This window comes from Pollachius pollachius, assembly GCF_949987615.1.
Source record: "Pollachius pollachius genome assembly, chromosome: 8".
NCBI classification, from domain to species: Eukaryota; Metazoa; Chordata; class Actinopteri; order Gadiformes; family Gadidae; genus Pollachius; species Pollachius pollachius.
Genome location: NC_136941.1, coordinates 11,152,095 through 11,177,073, shown reverse-complemented (window position 1 = coordinate 11,177,073; position 24,979 = coordinate 11,152,095). Strand labels below are relative to the sequence as shown.

The 24,979-nt window shown below is 41.8% G+C and overlaps 1 protein-coding gene across 1 annotated transcript; it reads left to right on the top strand.

Moving 5' to 3' along the window:
• Positions 1-661: 661 nt before the first annotated feature.
• On the top strand, positions 662-24,398 carry LOC307079260 (uncharacterized protein). Its single transcript, XM_079741474.1, has 17 exons — positions 662-859; positions 1,563-1,691; positions 2,176-2,250; positions 2,586-2,759; positions 3,988-4,148; positions 5,456-5,647; positions 6,324-7,533; positions 8,227-8,389; positions 11,457-11,568; positions 13,339-13,429; positions 15,868-15,954; positions 17,375-17,527; positions 18,341-18,470; positions 18,644-18,676; positions 19,468-19,565; positions 19,861-19,944; positions 22,363-24,398. Exons 1-17 carry the CDS (start codon positions 788-790, stop codon positions 22,462-22,464), a joined length of 3,066 nt encoding a protein of 1,021 aa, XP_079597600.1. The 5' UTR covers positions 662-787; the 3' UTR covers positions 22,465-24,398.
• The last annotated feature ends 581 nt before the right edge of the window (positions 24,399-24,979 follow it).

Below are 24,979 nucleotides of genomic sequence, written 5' to 3'. Positions count from 1 at the left end.
CAACTTTATTGTCACTGTGCAGAATAGGCCTACAAGTACAGAGACAACGAATGTGGTTGGAGATCCAGTAGTACAAAATAGCGGTTAGGTGCGGTTTGAACATGATTGTTGTGGCATGCAAACACATGATGGCATACAAACAAAGACATTATTATGTTAAAATTCAACATAATAATGTAAAAGGTGTTTGCAGGATTTCAATCCCCAGCTAAAAATTTAATAATAATAATTTCATCAGTTTTATCTCAGAGTAAGGTATATTCAGATCTGGTTGCAAAAAGCCCAGCCATTCATACCCACGTGGCTAAAAAATAGTTTCATCTTCCTTTCAATGTAACTGCCAACACGAGAGGGAATCCCCAGATTGACAGCAGCAGTATTCATATGCTGTTGCGGTCAGAGTGATGGCTCTGGTATGCCCCCCCCCCCCCCCCCCGATTAGGCAGAACAACGCCCTCCTCTGGAAAAAAAACAAAAAACAACATAAATGGAAAGCGCAGTATTCAAGCATCAAGTCTCTGCACGTCATACATGGTTGCTGAGATTTCATGAAAGATTTTCCCCTGGACCATGCCTCGTCTTGTTTGTGGGCGTGGAAAAAGAGAAATGTACAGCTCAATTGTAGAAGTGAAATCTAAGACCATGCAGACCTGGAATTTGAAAAGGGGAAGGCTATTCAAGCAGGCTCAGTCAACTGGACTAATCCCTCCGAAAAGTTCAGGTAGCCGAGTTATTTGTTAATTTGCAAGACGTTTTATTGATTTAATTTTTGTTTTCATATTATGTGATGCAAGGATTAGGACTCAAGAAAAGGGAACATCCCCTCAGGATGGACAGAGACACCGAAGAGCTGCCACAGGTATAGTACAGAGTTTTAAATGATACACGGCATATACTTGTCATATACTTGTCATATACGTGTCTACAATCCACGTGTTAAATGGCAAAAAAGGTGTCTGTTAACAGTCACTTTTAGTATGCTAAATAAAAGTAATTGTAGCTAGACCACCATGTGACAGTATAATAAACTATCTACTAGCTAGTCGCTAATCTCTGGGATAACTTCTTCTTTTGACTTCCTCGTTCACTGTCATTAAACACAAAAACAACAGCATGTTTATGAATATACAAAGTTCACAGAAAATAGCAATCATTGTATATATTTTATTGCCTTTTCCTGCCATGTAGATGCAGAACCTGATGTGTGGGAAAGCAGTACATTCTCTTTTTAATGAACAAATGACCAAACTTATAAACAAACAACAACAAATAAACACATAGACAAATAAATACATAAGTAAATCAATATTTCAATGAAACAAAAAAAAAATAGTATATTAAATATGCATAGGCCTATATAAATAAATTCGATTTTTAAAAAAAACAAAACATCTTTTAATTCCATTGGGCTTTGATTTCACAATGCCAGATTTCTATCTGGTATATGAAAATGTGTGGGTAGTTATTTCACAGATTCAGACTAGTGATTTATTTATATCAGAACGAAGTTCTGATATTGTTTTGGACTTAGTCTTCGGAATTCATATTTACTCTTTTGCTAGCTGAGCAACGAGATGCAGTTGAGCATCATGAACAAGGTGAAGAATGGTGAGCTGTCCATCGAAGACGCTCTGCATCAGGCCGAGAGAGAGAGGAAGCAGTTGCTCCAGCATATGGACGAGGCTGAGGAGGTAGGATAATAAGACAACATGCACATCACAACTCTTCAAGAAAAGCCTGTTAGACTGTTTTTATTAGCATGTGTTTATATTTCTGTGTGGATGAGACTTTATGGATTTTTTCTGGAGAAGTAGTCTTTTGTTCCTTTGAAGGTATACCTCACATGAAATATGTTGCTCTTCCTGTTAGATCCCTGTTCTGAGATTCCTGGAGTCTATGTTGTAGTTGTTGCATGCTCACCCTCCTAGAGAGAGCACTTCTAAATAAACGCTGTTATAGATGTATCAAATCCAATATCTTTCAAAGTTAAATTATTTAAAGAGTGAACCCATTGTTTCAGGTGGAATGAGAACACTGGTGAATTAATAGAATATGTGTTTGGGGTTCACTGGCTCTTTGATTACTGTTTAATGACTTAATTACTGACTTAATTCCGTATTGGGTTGAACCTACAGTAATTAGTCTCTGACAGTTGCTTTTCTTTGGGTGCTACAGGTGAAGCCACAGTCACGATACAACTTCAGCGTTCACAAACATGGCCGTTACAGATGGCAGAAGCGAGTCCTCCAGGTGAGCCTTTCACTGTATAAATATTAAACCTTTCACTGAGTGAAGTCGTTTAAACAATTTTATCAAATGTTTGATAAACTTTGTGCAAACCTCGCGCAGAGCAATGAAGGGCAAAAATAAAACCAAGAAAAAACAAAGTTAAGTCAGTACTCTAGGAACAAATAAAATAAACAAAAATAACAACAAAATAAATAACCACAACAACAACATCAATAACAACATCAATAACAAAGTAATTCACATTTAATCATTCATCGGACGTTCCATCCAAAGCAGCTTCAAGTAAATAATAACGCATGTTGCTCACATACCTCTGTCACGTGAACACATTGCAGATTGACTTCAAGACCCAGATGGTGTGCAGCATAGAGAAAGGCATCGTCAACCGGCAGCTGCCCTTCTCGCGGGTGAAGAACTGCGATGACGGCGCGGGCTCCAGGTTCTCCATCTCCTTCCGAGATCACCATGACTACGAGCTGGAGGCCACGTCACTGGAGGACAAGCACAAGGTGAGCCTCCGGCCACTGACCCCCAGGTCATTGCAAACCCTCTGAAACATGTACGGGGCCGCTCGGCCGGTTGGCTGTCAGGAATATTCGCCGAAGGCAGAGAGTCCCGGGACCTTTTTTCAGGCCGGCAACCTCATTTTTGAGGTCAGAACATACTTTTCAAGCCGATGTGCTTAGGAAGTATTTAGGAGGAGTAGTGTGCTTGTGGCCTTGAGTCATTAGGGTGTCTGTTAGTATCTAAGAGACTTCCAACCTCGATTTAGATTTTGATTATTTATAAAAATTGCACTAAATTTTCCATTTGTTTATTATTTATTTTCATTAAAGGTCCCTTGGCATGAACATTTCACTTTATGAGGTTTGCCGAGGCACCACCGCCACGGGGCATTGGTGGGAAGCTCATTATGGGACTGGCTCGTAGTGGCTGTTATTCTGCACCAAGGCTGAATTTCTTGAACGTCTTCAAGTGCTGTATTAGGGGCCCACTAACAGCTATATGAAAGCATTCATAAAGTAGCATGCCATGGGATCTTTAAAAACATGGCGTTGGCCGGGAATGAGCCAGCAATCAGCCAGTGATCAGCCAGCGATCGGCCAGTGATCAGCCAGTGATCAGCCAGCGATCGGCCAGTGATCAGCCAGTGATCAGCCAGCAATCAGCTGACCTCAAAGTTGGGTCCGTCCCTTACCAACCTTATCTACTTACCCATCCAGAAATTAAATGGCACACCAACTTGAAGTCGTAAGGAACGATCATAAAACAAATCTCACACATATTATTACTAACATGACATTAGTAGACATTTTCACGTTACTTAACAGAAAGCACATTGCTTAAAAAGGTGGTAGGTGGCGGGTACACTACAGGTACTTGTTTTAAAATGAAGCAAGACTACGTGATCACCAACCTGATGAATAGACAATGATTGATTGATGAAAAACAATGTTATTGTTCAAACGCTGACTAGCGTCGCTGTTACCTCTATCAGGAAATATTTATTAAATCCCACTACAAAATGCTCAGCACACATCATTGCCTGAAGGCAACCGGTATGCCGCCCCATTTGCTGGAAACCACTGCCCTAAGGTGCGGTGTGTGCTCCGAGACAAAAACAGGTTATTTTAGTTTTGGTTGAAACCGACTCTTCCTCACTTTTTCATCATCAGCCGGTTCCATGAATAACACCCCCTCTTGGCGTTCCCTCCGGCCATTCTCTTTGTGTTGTAGATAATGCGGCTTGTGAATCAGATCATCTATGGAAACATCTACTGTCCCCCCGTGGAGGTGATGTCAGAAGCCCACCCACAGTCTCCGACAACCTCCCAATGCATTCTGGAGGGGGTCCTGCTCCTTCACAGGGGAGGCCTGGCATCATTCAAATGGGTGAAGTATGGATACTCTAAAACCTTGCCAATACCTCTGGCTCAGTGCCTTTTCATCCCCTTTTAAGTTAGGAATTAAATGCATGTGAATGTGTGAGAATGTCTAGGCTACACACCCAGCATTCTCAATGACATACACCCAATCTCGTAAACCATAGGCTATCGTCTGACGAAGATTTACCTCTGGGGCCAATGGGTAATTTAATTGTGTCTGTGTTTCAGGTCCTGATAATAAAAAATAAAATAAACAATAAAAAAGGAAAGAAAAATAATAAATAAAATATATATTTTTTATAAAAAGATAAATTCAGACGATAGTCTGAGTTTCAAGATTACAGAGAGCAACCATCTTGGAACTCATCAAACGTGATTAGTCAATACTACAGGGATTACAAACGCACTACGAATGGAAACCTGAGTGCTTCATACTGGGATTAAAAAATCATGCAACTCGGTTAGGTTTGCATTATTTGTTGAGCCCATTTACCAGGTACAAATTACTGGAAATGCTTTGAAAGTCATGGCTGTTTCATAACCAATCTCATAAAGATTTTTTTTCAGACCTCACGGGAACTGAAATCATCAGGTAAAAAATACTAAAAGTCATATCTTCAAGAGGTATCGGCCTTACAACGTCATAAATATGTCACGGATGAGTACTATGCATCCCACTTAAAAGGATAGAATGAGAAGTAAAAATCAACTTTTCCAACTTTTGTTTCCCTATTTCCACATTCGCAGGCTAAAATGTTCTTCCAATAGTAATGTCTCTGCTGCCTTTACATAAAGCAGACAACATGCTAATTTAACTGAAAGCAGGCCAGCTTGAACTGATGTGAGCAAATTTCTTTAGGGTGCCTCAAGTTCTCCACCACAGGACTCAAACCCGTGCACTCAGACCTTCCACCAGCAATAAAACCAGCTAGACCTCTCGACTATACGAAAAGACAACCATATCCTTTAGTCCAGCGGGTGTATTTATAGTCTTGCATTGTGTTTTCTTTATTTTTCAGTGCAACCTGAGCTATTTAATTGATGAATGGCAAATCTTCTTTTGTGTCATTTTCCACAACAATTATTTGGAAATAGATACTTTCACTTCAGTAAAATAGGGCCTACACTCTAAACGTCGTTTGACGTTTTCCTCAAAATGAGCACAACATGGTTAAATAGCCACAGAAAAAGTGTGATTATGCTATCTCAAATGCAGCCGGATACAAAGCATGTTATCAAGTCCCTTGCATGCCTATACATTAGGGAGGAACCAATCACAAAATTGCATTATGACACCATAGTATAACCCCCCCCACCAGGTATGAAGCCCAGCTCCACCCGGGTCAGCTCATCCTGCTGCCCGCGGGACGTCCTGCAGTGCTGCTCCAAGGAGAGTCCACCCTCGCCTTCAACAACTCCAAGGTCATCCACCTGTCGGACGGAGACACGCGCGTGGCGCGAAGCCACAGCCTTGACACCTTCACACTGATCACACACAAGAATGAGTATCAGTGAGTAGCCCGCACAGAGCCAGCCTGCATAATAGTAATAATCTTGCTGTTTACATTTCAGGGTCTAACAGCTAATACTGTTAACTGGCAGGCTGTGATATAGTCAATATCCAAATGTGTTCATATTCATATACTTTCTTTTCCTCTTTCTACCAAGCTCCAAGCTGGTGCTGGGGTCGGTCTGTCCTTTAAAGGAATATGGCCTGTTTTCTTGGTCCCAACATAAAAATATGTCGGTTTGACAACAATATCACTGTTGTACGTAGAAATTTGACGATTATGCGGCTGTGCATTAGCTGCAAGGAAGTGGACGAGGCACAAAGCGTTCCCCTTCTGTGAAGCGGGGAATTCAAAACTTCAGGGCATTTCCACATTGTATTCGTGCATGCAGTACATCTTACTTCTCTATAACGACGAGTGAAGGCACTAAACAGCTACAGCGGCAGCTTATCAAAATACGCCACTTGTTATTTATATTTCATTCGTCACAAAGAAGAAAGATGTACAGCATGCATAATGAAATTTGACATGTTTATAGTCCCAGCTTCAAGGAAGCAAATGCTCTCACTTCCCTGTTCTTCCAGGCATTAGGATAGCGCAGCTTATACACAGCCATAGATTCTCCGGATTTTTGCGACCCTAACTGCCGCGACCGCATCCCCACATGCTGTTGCAGATTCCGTGTGCCCATCACAGCCATAACCATGGGTCCCATGTCCATCGTGCAGTCGAGGGACGCCTGGGTTCAGGCCGTGGACAGGCTCTGTAAGGACTGGAAGAGGAAGTCCCAGTTGTTTTACACCCCAGACTCCCTGACTCAGGGACGCCCTCAAGTGGCCACGGGTCTCTCGGAGTCTGGCGGCGTGCGCTGTCGTCAAGAGGCGGGAGATGCGGACCATGGCTACCCTCCAGCGGACTATGAGGCTGCAGATCTTAGCGATGAGGACACAGCTGGCGTAGGCGGTGGTGATGGCGGCGGCGGCGGCGGCGGCGGCGGCGGCGGTGGCGGTTTTCCAGCAGCTGCCATGAAGAGTGGGAATGTGGACGATTCGCCGGCCGAACACGCCAAACCCACCGCTCCACCGAGCAGCTTCTCGATGCCTGCAGCTCCTGAGACTGAGACCATACCCATGGACCACGACCCTCACCCAGCATCGCAGGGGGTTGACGAGACGCCCCCCACCTTCCATGATCCTGTGTCAGACACACCTGCTATCTCTCCTAGCCCCTTACCTACCCCTTGTACACCTTTACCTACCCCTCTTAGACTTGCACCTATGCCTCCTAGTCCCTTATCCAGCTCTCCTAGCCCCTTACCTACCCCTTGTACACCTTTACCCACCTCTGATGCTCCCTCATCCAGTCGTCTTAGTCCCCTACCCAGCTCTGCTACTCCCTCCTCCAATAGTCTTAGTCCCTTACCCAGCTCTGCTACTCCTTCATCCAATAGTCTTAGTCCCTTACCCAGCTCTGCTACTCCTTCATCCAATAGTCTTAGTCCCTTACCCAGCTCTGCTACTCCCTCCTCCAATAGTCTTAGTCCCTTACCCAGCTCTGCTACTCCTTCATCCAATAGTCTTAGTCCCTTACCCAGCTCTGCTACTCCCTCCTCCAATAGTCTTAGTCCCTTACCCAGCTCTCCTCGACCTACACCTACCCCTCCTAGTCCCTTACCCACTATCCCTGATCCCTTGCCCGCCGACACCACCCCCTCTCCCTTCAGCCTGCTGCCCCCTGCTCCCCCTCCGCTCCCTGGCCACCAGTCGGAGGTAACAGCCAGGCGTTTTCAGATCCCTCCTCCTCCACCATTACCGCTGAAACCCAAGGTGAAGCCCCCTAAACGACGAACCAAGGCCTTCCACTGGGACCTGGTTGGCTCCGATAAGGTACGACTTCATCATCAATGGGGCTCATAAATGGAGATGTCACATCCCAATGACAGTTGGAATGTTAGTTATTATGTAGGTCGTCTTTTTGGTCATTGTTTAGTAATTAATCGTGAACTGATTTATCATCCTAGTGTTTACAACTTCTCTATATTGTGTACGTTTCTCATGCCAGACTTTGAACAACAAAAGTGTTAAGAGTATCGGCAAACACAAAAATCCCATGATGCACTCAGATGTACAAGCCCTGTACACGATCCAATTGTATCTATTCGCACAGTGTGCCAAAAAAACAATGATTTCAATGATTTTGGATATTTATTCACAGTGAGTGGCCAGTTTGAAAGCCATACCCCCCTATATGTAACATGTACTTTGAGAGAGGGGACAATTTCTTCTCTGTTGAGACTTCCCTAAGTCTCAACAGAGTCTCATCTCAGTGCGAGTGGTTTTTTGATGACTGAAAACGGACCTCATGGCAACCAAACTATCCTGGAAAATACAACTGAAACTTGGATAGTTTCTGTTGATTACTCAACAGATTAAACACGCGATGTTGCTAAACATTCATCTTCTCTTTCCACAGATTCACTTCCCTTTTGCGTTTTTTCCACTGGCTTTGTTTTTCATAATGTCCTAAATTACTAAAACTAATGAATTCAGCATAATATTGATGTGGTTTCTGTTCGGCAGATTGACAAGTCATTTTGGAAGCATGGGAGCGCTCGGAAGATAGAGCTCGACACGGAGCGCTTGTATGAACAGTTTGCTGTTCAAGATTTGGGAAAGTTTGGTGCAATAGAGCCATCACATGTTCAGCATATTATGCTCAACGCAAAGATTGCACACAACTTCAGTAAGTAAAATAAGATAAGACACTACTTCATGGGTCCCAGGCCGAACAATCTAAATGTCTTCTTATCAAATCCTCAAAATCATGATGCCGTATTATTATTTATCCAATCATAGTTTATTTAACATTTGTTGTGGTCATCGAAAGAAATCAAGTCATTTCTGGAATGAAGCAGAGTAATGAAGTGCGATCTAACACCACCAGAGGGCACTAATTCACACAGATTAATGTCACAATGTTTGACTTATATTCGTCTGTTTTTGACTTTTATTGCATAATTAGCACCAAGAAACAGACTAAAGTAGGGCTGTGAACAGTGTCCCTGGGCAGTGTCTATGAATGTTTTATACATTTGGATTCAATGAAAAGCCACAACAACCAATGATGGTTGCAAGGGCATAATTTATGATGAGATTGGGATGAGCTTTAACACCACCCAGTGTCTTTTGATAAAGTAACCATCAGTCATATTTTGTTTGATTCCAAAGTGCATTGCTAAATTTATAGAGGCTGGCCACCCACATCCATCATGCGTCTCTCTCTCTCTCTCTCTCTCTCTCTCTCTCTCTCTCTCTCTCTCTCTCTCTCTCTCTCTCTCTCTCTCTCTCTCTCTCTCTCTCTCTCTCTCTCTCTCGCACGCACGCACGCAATTCACTCGCAGCAGCTCAAAGTTGAATATTGATCTACACATTAGTCTACACATTATGGTATTAACGTTGTGCTGCATACAGGGGGCAGCATTTAACCTATTAGACCTGCACATCGCCATGCATCACATCTGTCCGTGCAATCCTCTGCATCTCATGGGACTTAAATATAGTCAGTTTACTAGAGAAGGACCCAAAACATGTGGAGAACTCTTTGCTCCTGAGGAGGTACAGGGGAGGTGCAGAGGATCTGCAAAGTGGTCCAGATACCTCTGGTACAGGTCGGCAGACCCGCCTCATCATTATGGTGCAGTCAGTGATCCAATAGTGATGTGGATCTTTCCCACAAAGACAGCAGCTTGTTGTGTGATGCATGAGATACTCAGATTGGCAGATCCTCCTACTCTCAGATATAGATACTCTCTTTGCGTCTAGTCTAGACCTAACCCTGACCCTTAACCCAAGATGATTGTGTCAGATAATAAGGAAATTACCTTTTCTACAATTACAATTTCTTGTTGGTTATGTAACTACTACTAATGTATTGTAGATATGTTTGTTCATTCAAATATTTCCCTCTTATATAACTTGGTTTTTGTTCAAATGGCATTGATATATACTTATACACAATCCCATATATGCAGGCAGACAAGCCATGCCATATCAACAAGATAGCTGGCCTGGGATCTACAATATATCATCCATAGCTGAATTAGTCTGAGTTAATCACCCTTACCATTAGCCTCAGGTAATATCCAGTACAACATATTTATTGCATAGCCACATGATGCTAGAATTGACGTTATATTATTGGGCCAGTATTGCCTCCATGGCTGTAATTAAAAGAGGCATTCCTCTGGGGTTAAAACTGGGATGTTTTTTGGTGTAACAAGCACAGAAAAGACAAGCGGATACTTAACTTAATGACAATAAAGCGTTGGAAACAAGTGTAGAGGGACGTCTGGCGTGACTGATGCAAATAATGCCGAGGCTAATCACTCACCTGGTATTCCGTTGTTGTGGGGAACTCAAATCCATTCTTATACTGGCAGTGATAGGAAATATATTAAAAAAAACAACCCCAGTCACCCCTGTGAGGGCTAGAAAGTTGCAATAACACGCCATTCATAATGAGCAAACCGCTGTGGCATTTTGTTTAGTTCTCCTGTCGTTTTTTCCGCTTGCTTGTAACCTTGTGCGTTCATTGCGACAGATTTGTGTGGTTGTGTAATCTCCCGCAAGGGCACCTGAGTACACTGGCTAATGAAGCCCGTGAACAGAGAGCCATGATCCAATGTGTCCGTCTCGTGAGTGAGGAGCGTCTTGTGGGTAATTTAAAGGCCACCTGTGTCGCCTGTACCCATTCTGCTCATTTGGCCATGCTCGCTTCAGACTATAGTTTTGTTCATTTGTTTCTGTATTTTTTGTGTGTGTGTGTGTGTGTGTGTGTGTGTGTGTGTGTGTGTGTGTGTGTGTGTGTGTGTGTGTGTGTGTGTGTTTGTGTGTGTTAAGCATATTCTAAAATCTCTGGCTTTTTGTGGGCACATCTATATATGTTATCTACATTTTCACTTTAATATGTGATAGGATATCAAAGTCTCTGCTCTGGCCTCATTTAGAGACGCCATTGTTCAAAGTTAAATTCATCTCATTAAATGTAAAGTTTGTCAGAAATTGTTTTCTTTCATCGATGTTATCATGGGTATAACTTTGCCTTTACATCAAAGTTGAAACTACTGTGTGGAAAATATCAAACATGTCCCCTATACCCTATTCAAATAGACCAAATACAAACAAAGACATGCTCACACTGGTGGATGGCCCTGATAAAACAATCAAAGTTATTTTTGATGTGTAACTGATTCCATATCAATAGTTCCCTATTGTTACCACAGCATCAAAGTTAGTCCCTTCAACTCTTCACCATGGATTGTTAGAATGCTCCATGGATTGTTTAAATCCCAAAAGAAATCCTCAGCCACTTCCACAAATGGTAAGACAGCTCCCAAGCAGGGCTGCCAGGAATGGTCTGTGAAACTATGAGATATTCACCTGCACGAAGAAATCTCTTGACTGTCTATGTCAGGCTCCCACATTTCTCATCCCATTGATTTCAATGGAGTCTTTTCACCAGACTAATGAATTGTATGTCTGCCAGCTCCTGCATATTCAAGGAGGGCTTTTAGGTGGAACAAAAAAGATTACAGCACTTTTTATTTCATGGGATGCAAATGAAAGCCCTTCTCCCCAGATGTCTGAGAGGAAGGAAGAAAGCAAAACCACCCTTGTCTCCTGAATGTAGTTTTGTTTTTGGAGAAAGCACCTTCTACATAGGCAGGATGTTATGTGCCCACCTCTCTATTGTCTGTATATGTGTATTGAATTCAGAGGAAGTCTTTTTGTTGTCTCTATTTCTTCTCCAGACATTTTCCTCAAAAGTTTTCGGGTCCAACCAGGAGAGCTGAAGGACAAACTGTTCATAGTCAACGAGGCAGAGGGAGGACTCTCTGACGAGCAGATCGCTTCCCTCAGGAGGTACCACACACATTGGGTTTCAACCACCTTCTCACACTTTCTTTTTTTTTAACACTTGCCCTTTAACACTGAGGCAATGGAGCTCTATGGTTTGGGCTTAAAACGCTAGCTGCAAACATAGTGAATCTGCCTGCTAAGTAGAACTGTTAGCTCTTGCCGCAAAGTAGAACTGTTATCTCTAGCTGCTACATAGACCTGTTAGCTGTAGCTGCTACATAGACCTGTTAGCTGTAGCTGCTACATAGACCTGTTAGCTGTAGCTGCTACATAGACCTGTTAGCTGTAGCTGCTACATAGACCTGTTATCTCTAGCTGCTAGATAGACCTGTTAGCTGTAGCTGCTACATAGACCTGTTAGCTGTAGCTGCTACATAGACCTGTTAGCTGTAGCTGCTACATAGACCTGTTAGCTGTAGCTGCTACATAGACCTGTTTGCTGAAGCTGCAAAGTGGAACAGCTATCTCGAGCAGCTTCATAGACCTGTTAGCTGTAGCTGCTTAGTAGAATTGTTACCTTGAGCTGCTTAGTAAGACCCTTGAGGTTGAGTATGTTTGATTTTCTTCCGAGGGCCTAAGCGAGCAATGAAACTTTGACCCTCACAATTAGTTTGATAGTATAACCTCTTGATAAATATAACAACAAATTGAAGGTTGTTTATATAATAATAATTATATCCAACAAGATCTTAATTAAAATATTTATTAAAAGCATACAATTTAAATATCACACAAAACCTTGCATGTATTAAAACCAAACCATGTAGCTTGCTTTGCAGACCTGAATAGGATGGTGACCTAAACTAAGGTGATGCTTTAGGGTGCTCTAGCCAGGATTCCTTGGCCCTACATGCAGGCCCTTGGCATGAATGAGAAAGTTCAGGACACCTGGGCTCTATCCATTCAGGAAAATGTGACACATGTACCTTCCTGCTAGCGGCTCACACAGCTCAGTGACTGGCCCGTACTCTTGAAGCCATCCCCACACTCAAAAATACAGAACCTTTTTACCAGAGTGGCCTCCTCATAAATCTTTAATCTTTGGATATTTACGGACGCGGACACTATTGATATACACCTAACATGGTAAGTGGGTATGGGGAAAAAGAACACTCAAACCATTTTGTTTACTTGGTTAAAGTGACCCAGTGTGAACCAGGGATCTAATGTAGCACACAGTCGAGAGACTCACACGTATGAACTCGTTTATGAAAATGAAAGTTTAATTTGTTCCACTGCCTGAGATGTATATGGAGGGAATAATATCTCCAGAAGGACTACTCTTCCGAACAAAGGCTGCAATATTAATGAACAGAGTGCATACCCTGTCTCACATAAATTGAATTCTGGGGTTGGACTGCACTCAAATGACAAAAGTCCATACCAAGACAAGTGTAGGTTAGATACAGTGAAAATCAGTGGATAGCTATTTCATTAATTTTCACAGACCTGTTAGACAAGCAAACCTTGACAATTCCTACTCCTTTTAACCTCTTATTAGCCCTGCGGCCACTTGGTATGGGGTTTAAGTTTACTATTAAATATATCATTTTATTATAATTGCTAAAAGCTATAACCGTGTGTAAATGCTATTTTTGAGTTTTCTAATTAAGATTCAAATAAGAACATTATATTACACTTCATTTCTTCCGTTTATTATTAAACAGTTTTTTTATATGTTTAAGGATCCCTATGCCTGATGCAGACCTGAGCTATTGTTATTTGTTGTAATATAAATAATAATAATAATAATTGTGTGGGTGTCTGTTGAAGGTATGTTCCCACCCCTGACGATGTGGAAATGTATAAATCCCACAAGGGCCCTCTGGCTGAACTGCACATTGTGGACCGATACATGATGGAGGTGGGTGTTTACATGGAACAACCTTGAACAACGCAAGGCCCCTAGAAGTAATTATTAACCCCAGTGCCCCATGGCTGCAAGCGGAGGTGTCAAGCGAAGGGTCAGCAGACAAGGTGCTGCACAATCAGACCCATAAATGGTCATTCCTGTTCAGGAAGATCTGACATTCAGGCAGAAGAGGGATTGATGATAAACAGTAGCTATGGTTACGACACCTTCCGATAAACAAAATTATGAAACAGTACAGAGAAGGTGATATGTGGGTGTGGATGATGTTCCTTCTGTGTGTGTGTGTGTGTGTGTGTGTGTGTGTGTGTGCGTGTGTGCGTGTGTGCGTGCGTGCGTGCGTGCGTGCGTGCGTGCGTGCGTGCGTGCGTGCGCGTGCGTGCACTGATGTGGGAAAGTGTGACTATTTAGGGAGCAAGTGGTTGCCGGATGAGGGCTTCAGACTCCATGATTAATCAAGCTAGATGTTACATCTTTAACCCTCTTGGGAGTTGAAGTGCAAATTGAAGTGATTCTTCAAAAGTCACCCGAGATACCGACTGGAATACTGTCCATTTCTGTCCCACTCTCGCTGTTTGGTAATGAGGTGATTATCACTGTGGCTAGGATTTATGTGCATTTTATTTCTGCAATAGGCAATTCTGCCATAATTTAATTTTAAACCTGTGTAATTATCCACAATACAAGAGAATAACACATTGCAGGGTGAATCCTGTAAGGCTGTGATGCATTTCAACATAAAAGGTCTGCTCCCTCCTTAGAGAGAAACAGAAGCTGTAGTTTAAGTGGAAAATGGTATATAAATTGAAGGGCTTTGACCTTATCCTCTCAAAGACAAGTGGATTAAAGTGTGGCCATACTGTTACAGTCCAGCGGACGTGGTCCACTTTGTCCATGCTAATATGTAGTGCAATAGCTCTCTCTATTTTCTTCAATGGATTTGATAAAAGGTGCAGTGTGTAGGAGTCAGGTGCATGTAGCGGTGAGGTTGCAGATTGCAACCGACCAAATAACCCCCCGGCCCCACCTCTCCCTTCCAACGATGTCGGAGAAGCTACGCCTGTACTGGCCTGTATTGTGCATGGGGGCAGCTGGTCCTTCTAATGATTTCATCGCCTGCGACAGCATAGAGTAGCCAAGTGTCAAGTTAACAGATTCATAATTTGTAATTAGTTATTTAGCCCATAAAACTCAAAAGTCATAGCTGACAAGTAAGATAGCGATTATGAATTAAAAACGCGTGAATTAATTGTGAATTAAAAACGCGTACTCTCTAGAGCCGTTTGGCCGTTCTGGGCTTCTGCAGAAGACGTGGCGTGGCAACATAGCGTGCTCCATGGGAGAGGGGTCCTCTGCTGCCTAAGTAGATATAAAGGGCTGATGTTAAAGTCATGAAAACACAGAGATTGCTTTCTTTCACGGGAATTTGCACGTATTAAAACATACTTACTTATCTTATAATTGATTTCTTCCTTGCGTGTTTTGCTAGATGCCAGTAGATTCTACACACTGCCCCTTTAATTACTGATTTTGTGATGTGCTGATATAAAACATGGACGAATGAGTTTAGCTTGGAATCTCAAGTCCTTCTCTGATAGGAGTCAATCAAGGAGGAGTCTCACAGCGAAGCACCCCGATGTTTTCAATAGATGCCAATAGTTATCAAGTAGAGAGAGACAGAGAGAGAGAGAGAGAGAGAGAGAGAGAGAGAGAGAGAGAGAGAGAGAGAGAGAGAGAGAGAGAGAGAGAGACACAGAGAGAGAGAGAGAGAGAGAGAGAGCAACATCACAAAGGGTGGAGGAGCCCAGCCGGTTGATTCAAGGTGTCAGGCGTGTGTGTTCCCTGCTAAATCACCTGTGGACAGGCTTGTCTTCCACCACCACAATAGGAGCTTGGAGCCCTTGGTCCGTACGACCGGGCAGCAGCCATTCCATAATAAGAGCACCCGAGGTTTCAGCTCAATGCTTTTCAAACTAAATTTGAATAATGTGATGGACATAACTTCATCAGTGTCTAATGTAGGTGTGTGCAGGGATGTGTGTGTGTGAGTGTGAGTGTGTGTGTGTGTCTGTGTGTGTGGAAATGAGTCGTAATGCCTACGTGTGTGTGTGTGTGTGTGTGTGTATGTGTAAGCATACAGGTATCTGTGTGTGTTTATGTGTTTGTGTGTCTGAAAAAAGATTCAGACTCAAATAGTGGGTGTCACCTTCTCAAACGCGGGTCTTGCTTCAGACGATATTTGTGTGTATGCATGCATTGCATGTGTGTGTGAGTGTGTGTGATTGTGTGTGTGTTTGTGTTTGTCTCTATGTGTACATGTTTAGTTATGTGTGCATGTGCATTTGTGTGTGTGTGTTTGTCTGAGTGTGCATATACGTTTTTTGTGCAATTTTGAGTGTCATTCTCACCTTCTCCAACACGTGTCGCTCCAGATGTGCAACATCTCCTACCTGAGCAGGCGTCTCGACATCCTGCTCACCCTGAGGGAGCTTCCTGTGAGCATGAAGGACCTGCAGCCCGTGAGTTCCTCCTCCTCTCAGCCAATCAAATTGAACCGTGTCAAAACCAAACCTGTTGGCTCCGAATCTCGTGAAGTTCAAAGTCGAAGAATCCCTTCACAGGAGGAGAAAGAAAAGCCTAAATGCATGCAAATTCTTGTCTGTAATGCAAATGTTAATGTACAGATACATCATAGTTAGTCTTAAATCAAAAGGACATTTGTGGGGACAGTGGCATAAATGCTTAAAAGCTTTTTTCCACCTTTCAGTTTGTCTTCCATTATTTTGGAGTGCTCTGTATTCATGCAGATTGGCACAAGAGGCACTTTAAAAACCTTCCTTTCGCTGGGAAACGGAAGAAAGACCTGAAAACCCTTTATCTATAAAAAGTGTCATAATATTCAGTAAGCACAATCATTAAAGAAAGACAAATAGATTGGGAACCAAACATAGTTTGTTGTTGTTTTCATTCTGTTTTCGCTTCTTACAATGTATCACTGTCGATCAATGAACGTGAACGCAACAAATCATTACATTGACCACCTATGTTTATCCCCCTTTTCCTTTATTACATATTTTTTTTTACTCAACACTTGTGAACAGGCTAATGTTTTGTTAGCGTAACCACATTTCTAGAATCCAGGTCTTCAACCTCAACAAAATTTAAATCTGAGATATTCTTTAATATCTTCCACATCTCCAACCAGTTCTGTTGGATAAAGTTGTCTATTGAGCAGCCAAGGAGGAGACAACTTGAGCAGCCTGAGCCCCAAAAACACGTGTTCTGACACAGAAGGTCACTCTTCTTGGAGAGACATAACAATTTTGCCTTTTTGTTCGCTGTGTTCTGATTGCCGTCATCACCAAGGAAACAAACTAAGGAGATATAATACAATACTAAGTATTATTAGCAGATATTTTTTGTTCTGTCTAGCATACGGCAGGCATTGGTTGCCACAACTGCTCATAACTAGTTATAAGCAGCTATATATGAGCAGGAGAAGATGTAATATACAATGAGTGTGTTCTACAGAATACTTTAACCAATCAAAACCCTGAATTAAATTCAATTGATTGGGGTTGATCGGTGTTGGCCTTCTCGAATGCAAATTAAAAGTCGACAGGACTACATGTGAGAATATGAACTCGTGCAAGACATCAAAGATCCTGAAGTGGAAGAGGATTCCCTTAATGAGTCGAACAGAGGTGCTGAGCAGGAGAAGCACCATAATGGTGTGGAAGAGCGGAGCCCGGGGCTATTTTCATCAGCCAAGGGCTTACGCCGATCGAACGGAAAAGGGCAAACAAGTTTGGGCTGTTTTTTTGTATTTTTCTTCTCTCTCCGATCCAATCCCACAAACAAAAGTCCCCCCCGCAGGTAAACAGCGGTTCACGTTGGAGGGCATCATCAGCAGTGACGTCCTCCGCTTCTGTGTTTCAGCTGATCGAGCAGAAGATTAGGATGTGCACACAGCTGCAGGCCTCGGGCTCCTTCGTCGCCATGCTGGAGTACCTGCTTGTCGTCGGAAACTTCCTCAACAAGAACGCCGGGAAGACGGCCGCCAAGGGGTTCCGTCTATCCTCCTTATCCAAAGTAAGGCGCCCGGGCCTGTGGGGGGGGGCCTGAGTACAGGTTTTTTTTTTATTAAAGGTTACATATTGTACTACCAGGTGTGAGTGTGATTAGCTGTTACAAGCCATTTTGAAAACCTGCCTCTTCTGACATCACAGGTGTCAGAAGACCCCTGTGATGTCAGAAGAGGCAGAGCGACTCTGCATTTACTTTACCTGTCCTTTCAAACACAATTCTGATGGGGGAAGAGGTCAATGAGTCGATTGTCCAATCACCACAATTGAGGGCGGGGTCTGGGCGAAATGGAAGTCACGATCGTATGCTTACCAGTGTCATACATCCCCATGTGTGTCTCTAAGCAGGCTTTCCAGATTAATACATTATGATACTAATAATCAACGCAAAAGACGATATCAATGAATCAGAATATGATTATTCAAGAATTTTTACAATCAGAATGTGATTATGTTCTGATGACTGTGGTTGGGATTATTTGAATGGGATTATTTTTTTATTGTATTTAATTTTGCTGGAACATTTTGTTGGTAGCCCAAAAGCACTCTGCCAACAAGTTTACAAAAACAGTTGGGTAAACAACCTATACATTCACGTGCCTCTAGCCGCCCTGCCCTTGGGCCAAAGAAGAGGCTACCCTTTATTGACCCCTTTGTGAATGAATGCTCTTGTTCTTGCACATACCAACATCCCGTCTGTTTACTGTCTTGCTGCCTGTGTGTGTTGTGAGGGGAGTATTCCCCCTAAGGGCTCGGCCCAGGTCGTTGTGTGCCCGGGGTCCTTTCCTCTCTGAACCCTCTCTCTCTTCATCCTTCACAGCTCGCCCAGCTCCGCGGGAGAGACCGGACCTTCACCTTGCTCCACGCCCTTGTGGAGCAGCTCATGTTGCACCAACCGGGCATGCTCATGCTTATCCAGGAGCTGGAAGAATTTGAAACTGTCCCAGGAGGTATAAGCGATCAAAATTTTGTTAGAACTTGGAGAAATCTGTGGATTGACGTATTCTTTGTTTTCTTTTGGGTGAGTTCGGGTGGAGGCTGGTATAATTAAAACTTGTATCTTTTCCCTTTGTGTGTGTGTGCGTGTGTTTGCACGATTGTGTGTTTCTCTGTTGTTGGACAGCATCCATCAAAGGACTGACAGCAGAAGTAGACGGTGAGTGAATCAGGGTTTTGCTTCTCTCTGTCCCAGACTGTTGTTCTTAGCATCTGCTGAAATGAAAAGAACAAATGACTCCCCAGTCTGATCCATCAGAGATATTCTAAATATTCTGGAGACAAGGGCAGTGGTAGGATAGCGAAGTCTTATAATATAAATGGCTGTCTCGCTAGAATAATTAATTTGGACTCATTTTAGAGTCCCGTGTCACCCGTATCCAAACTGGGAAATGGGTGGATGTTTTTATAAGACATCCATCAAAGTTTTAATTTTTTTTATATTTATTAACTATGATAAAAGTCTTATTGGTCTCCTACAGTTTTGTACCTGGGCACAGTCTACGACCCGTGACCTGGTAGATAAAACTAACGTGTATGATTGGTCAGGCTTAGGATTTTCAGCATTGGTCAGTTCGGTATGATGTCAGTCCTTATTATAGATAGTATGCCCTAATGACCTCCAGTTACAGATGTAGAGTTTTCCTTTAATTGGCATGCATCTATGCAGATTGACAAACTGTTGTTATCACTTTGACTATGCACACTGGATGGTAACAACACTGACGTGTTGTAAAACCTTTTGAGTCCAAAATAAGTGGCCTAGCTCCATTTATCATTCGCATTAGCTTCATTTACAATTGACTATCTGTCTGATATGACATGATAATGCAACAGTTGACCCTGACAAAAAAATACAGCTTGGGAACGAATCCGACAGGAGACCTGTATTTGATTTGCTGGTTGGGTCAAATGATGATGGATGGTAACTCAAGTGTGTCACCCTTGTAGTTCTGAAGAATGAGCTTCAGAAAGTCTTGCACTACAGGAAAATGAACAAAAAAGAAAATAGCATGGATCAACATCAAAAGTTCTCCAAAGACTTAAAGGTGAAGTATGCTAATCAGATGCTAAGTACCTTCCTGTTAGCTAAACCATACACACTCTCATTCTTCGATGTTAAAATTGTCTGGATTTTGTGTATAAAATCTGCGTTCTGCTTTTTTGTAATGCTTAAAGAATATAAATATAGAACATTTTCCCCCTATTTTAATCCAGCTATATAATATGCTGTTTAGCCCCTCCAAGAGAGATTTTCGATTCACTAAATCCCATTTGAAACTTAATGACTTAAATTGATGAATAAACATGATCAATTAAAAAACATACCTTCATTTGCAACAGATGGCCATCGGGAAGTACAAAACGGATATCTCTTTGTTGTCGAAGAAATGTGAGGAGATGAAGAAGCTCTACTCTGAACTACTGGTAATTCCCAGAGTTATTCACATCTTAGTTTTTGTGCAATTTGCACAGAAAAATATCCCCCAATTTCAATCCAATGTGGGTTCCCTTTCTAATTGATTTTCCTCTTATCGCCTCCATCCCATAATGAGATGCTGGGACATACTTCAGAGTGAAAAGACTCCAAGGTTACTCTCTGTACCGAATAGTTGGTGTCCTTCAGTCCTTTGAGCCGAACTGAGTCGATCACACTTCCATGGCGTAGGTTAAAATTGAGCCACAGATTTTCATTCCCTAACTGCTAAATAATGTTCAGTTACACATTTTCTTCTGTAATTTTGTATATTGTAAATGTCTCCCAGTGATTTTTGACTTTTTTGAACAGTAAATAATAGTACTGAATAAGAATAATGGGAGGTATTATTGATCATTACAAAAATATAGATAGTCAGCCCCCTAGCGTCCTTATCCTCCTCCCACTACTATTTGAGCTGCTAGCTGTTTCATTATGTGTGCACTGCAAATTGCACATTGTAATGTTATATTTTATCTTACTAATGTTGATGATGTTTACTTATTTAAATTAATTGGAGGTTTCTAAACAGGAATGAAAAATAAATCACACCAGTAATGCTTTTACATTACTTTCTAATATTTATTTAAAAGAAATCCAAATCAGTGAGACATACATACCCCAGTCAACTCCTGTTGGCCACTCTAAAGTACAACACAAAAAAACGAGTTTGGTCGTTCCTTAATAGTCCAAGTATCAGATGTAGTTGAATTGACCTACATTTAACACACTGGTCCTCTACTTCCTTTAATCCTGGCTAGGAGGGATACTTTGAGAACCGGGCCATAGAGGCCATTGTGTTATACAGTATGAAACACTTATGATAGGGAAAGGGGCAAAGAAATGGCAAGCTGAACTACATCATGTTATTTATGATTTGAAATACAGCATCATGACATCATCAGATGATCCTAATCATTACCTATGGAAGGATCATCGCTACAGATATGGTCTTTCCTGTTGAAATGGCCTGTACAAAATACCACTTGACATGCAAAAACAGCAACCTGTTTGTTTCCTTTTTTAATGCAAGGTCATGAAGTGTTTGGCAATATGTGTTCCATTAGGAAGAGTGTAGGGGGTTGTAATTACACTTTTTATGCCATTGCTATTGTGCCTTAGCCTGGCTATTAACAGACCAAGCCATTCGTAGATTGCACGTTGGTCTGGGGAAGCTGTAGCGTCATTTTCTTCAGCACAAGAGGCGTGATCAACGGGCCTAGTTCAACTGACCCTGCCCACGATTGACTGCTTGCCGTCGCTTCCCTGTCGTCATTGTGTTAAACCAGCCAATAGCGTGCCAAGGGGAAAAGCCAGCTTTGTGATTGGCTCCCGCAAAAACGTATCGGAAGCAGACAGAAATGTAATACTCTTCTCCAGACCCATGTGCAGGGTGAACTCAATTTGCCGGAAGAATGGGCGGGGCTACCCAGGATAGATATACCTTTCAACAAACTGTGAACATTATCAGAGAGATATAGAGAGCAGATAAAGTCGCTATTATTGTGTCCCCCAATGCAACAGTTTGGGAGATTTAGACGTCAGAAAACATGATTGAATATCAGGCAACATAGAGATTTTCAGGTGTTATGTTCAATTAAAAAGGGAGTGAATAGTTCATGTATGCATCAGAGAGGCGCTCAAGAATGATTTCACAGACACCTATAATTAAACACAGGTAATTTATTCGAACACCCTATGGGTTACATTATTACCTAGCTGCTTTCACAAGCATGCCATGCCATATGCCCAGTAATAGGCTCTGCGTGCCAAACCTTATTGTACTGGGGTTAGTTTGATTTTAATGACATCGACATCAACCGAATGAAAATGTATATGTACTATACATGAATATCTTTAAAGACGCAATGGCAGAGTTTTCCTGCTATTTGTTTACATAAAAGTTGTGGTTTGAGTCAACCGTGTTTCTACTGCTTCAACCCAACGATTGATTGTTCTTCCAGAAGGTACAGGAGAAAGCAGCATTCCAAGTTGTTTCATCAATATTTATTTGCTTTGCATTAAATCCATGATGATGTTCTACCGAAGCAGTCGCCATTGAAAATGCAAGATCAAATAATTGAATGCCTGTGAAGGTGTTGTGATTCCAGTAATACAGCTATCAATGCAATGTAGCTTACGCATAGTTATCACTTGTGTCCTTCTGCAGATTAAAAAAGGGTGGGGAGATTTGGGGAACAGTGCCACAACAAAACACACTGGTCCAAAGTCATATGCTATCTACATGCTCTGCTAATCTAAATCGAATGGTGAAACCAAATATGCTGCTATTCCTCTAATGTGTTCCTAGATGGATGGTTGCCAACAAATTTGCAACCAACTGTTTTTCTTTCTTTTCTTGTGTTTAGGTTAAATTTGGGGAGCCAATGGATCAAGACTCGCAGGAACTTTTTGGGTGCATCAGTCAGTTTCTCCATGACTTCAAGAAAATACATGCCGCATTTCAATAGTGTATATGCCCTCAGGTAGGTTCTGTACTGCAAGACATAAAGAAAGTACTACTTTGATGGCCATCACCATATATACTCTACAGTCTAGAGTGTTCACTGTACTGTATGCACTTCAAGATGTGGATAGACTACAAGGTATCTACAACGGTGTGCTGACATCTGGTTTTCAAATTTCTATGTCGATGAATATGAGTGGAGAGGAGGGTGAGCGTGAGCAACCATTCTCAATGTGTCAACCATTTTGTTTCAGTTTTGTGACTGGGAGCCTATATAATTTTTTTAGATCCAATTATTAGGCGTAGTCTTATATTTGTCACCTGGTTCTCGACGTGCATATAGCCTGCATGAAACAATACGGCCAGAAGGCATGGGGCAGAGTTCCTGAGACTACTTTTAGTATCGTCCATCTTCGGAACACAGTCAGACAGTCAGACGTCCATAACATCCGCCGACGCATTTTTATGTGGCCATGTCTAACATTAATTGCTGTCTGATTCCATTGGCACTGAATGTCTTTAGTTATTTTGGATTCTCCTTCACCTCTTATCCTTGCCCTCGTGACATTTTCCATCGAGGTCAAGAGAAATTGGTTAGGAAAGGACAGAGGGCTTAATTTTTTGACTATTATATATTCCACCAGAGCCAGGGCGTCATCTTGACCGAATGTCTTGTCCTAGCATTATCTCAGGCGTTAACGGTCGGCGAAAACAGAAAGCAAGGATGCTTCCTTAACATTGCTGTTCTCTGTCTTCTTTGCTGACAATTCTCTGAGTCCTAGGCCGTGTATCTGTAGTATTAAGGAGGATTCGTAGCATTATCCAAAGCAATACTCACTGGTGCAACATGGGCGCTACTTCGCCACCCATTTTCTTTGATGGTGAAAACCGGGATGTGGTACAAACTTGAAACCTGTATGTGCGTACACATATCAAGCAGGGATCTCTCCTAAACGGTCTGCAGGTGTACACAGGCTGAGACGGTTGAAAGGGTGTTGCAACATTTGTGTAAACATGAGTTTTCTTATATGGATGCAATGAAATTCAAAAACGTTTGCAGAATCTAGATATTTATCTCATGTAAAAAGGGTCTTAGTTGTTCCTTCATTCAATGAAAAGCAAATCCTTCACATTGCATTTAATATAATAATAGATACTGTTCCTGTATGTTGGCAGTTGTTTGGGTGAACGTTGACAACCAACACATTTTGGCACATTCGGAATAACCTGCATTTGAAACACATCTATACAAGAATTGCACAACACAGATTAGTTAGAATTGGGCGGTCTCAGTGATGCTAAGCCGAGTGAGATATTTCATTTGGTTTTGTGAAACATTTGAGTTGTATTACATTTGATGCTGCAGCAGGCTTATGTTTGACAGTCATAGTCTGACTATTTGAGGACTCTTGAGTCCGCTACCTTTTGTGTATGCTCAATGTGAACCATGCCCGATCGTCTAAGGAGTCGCTCATCCCTCGTTTCCAAGATGATCTTCACCGCTCACTCAAGGATAGGAGAATCAAATGGTGTCATGCACCTTCAGGGCCGTCATCTTTATGCTTTTTCACCATGATAATCAGAATATTAAAAATCGGTTGCTTGCGTATTCAGGAATGTTTGGTCAAGAGCTACTGACTCAGTGGTCTTGTACTTACTTTATGGAACTTAAGATCACATGATTAAGTCACTTTGGGTATTTTGTTTGTGATCTATGAATTGTATCAACAGCATCAGTAATTCCTTTACACTTTAATTCTCTAGAATTAATTATCTTGTGTGACTTTTATGTTTGTATGAGATACAGTTTAATCATAGAACGATATAGTTGGTAAAATTACCAGAAGGACATGTTATAATGAATGTTGGTTGTTTGTAGGCAGATAAAATACTAATTTTAATCAGAACTGTCTATTTTATAAAGTAAGGAATAATTAAAGTGACATTTAAAAATAAATGTGATGTTGAACATTGTTTTCCTTCTCTGAGAACTGTAATCATTCAAAATTGAGATTTAGAGAATAGAGGTCTCAGTCAGTGCTCTAAAAAACAGATTTTGTCCCTGGTTTGAACCTTGAGCTATTCCCACCATAGGGAAGCACTTGGCCAATACTGATGACTTCCAAAGTCTAACATCGGAATAGACAGTAAACCTGCCTAGGTAGCCTGCTATTACAAAATACAACTAGAAATCCATCCAACATGACTAGCAGTTTTTATGAGACAACTTAATCCAGAACCTTTGAGAGAAAAAGTCAAAGGTCCAATCGCTCCAAAGCCCCAATAGGTCAAAGGTCCAATAAGTAAAAGGTCCAATAGATAAAAGGTCAAAGGTCCAATAGGTATAGCAATAAATCTTGATTGTCCCCAAGTGGGTAATTAGCTGCATTATAGACTTCAATGACATATTGTTCCTATGTGTCAGCATATTGATCAAAGTCAAGCGATTTAACCAAGGGCCACTTGGAATAGGTTATTTGTCAGATTTGTCAATGAGTTAATTTATTTAATAAACAACA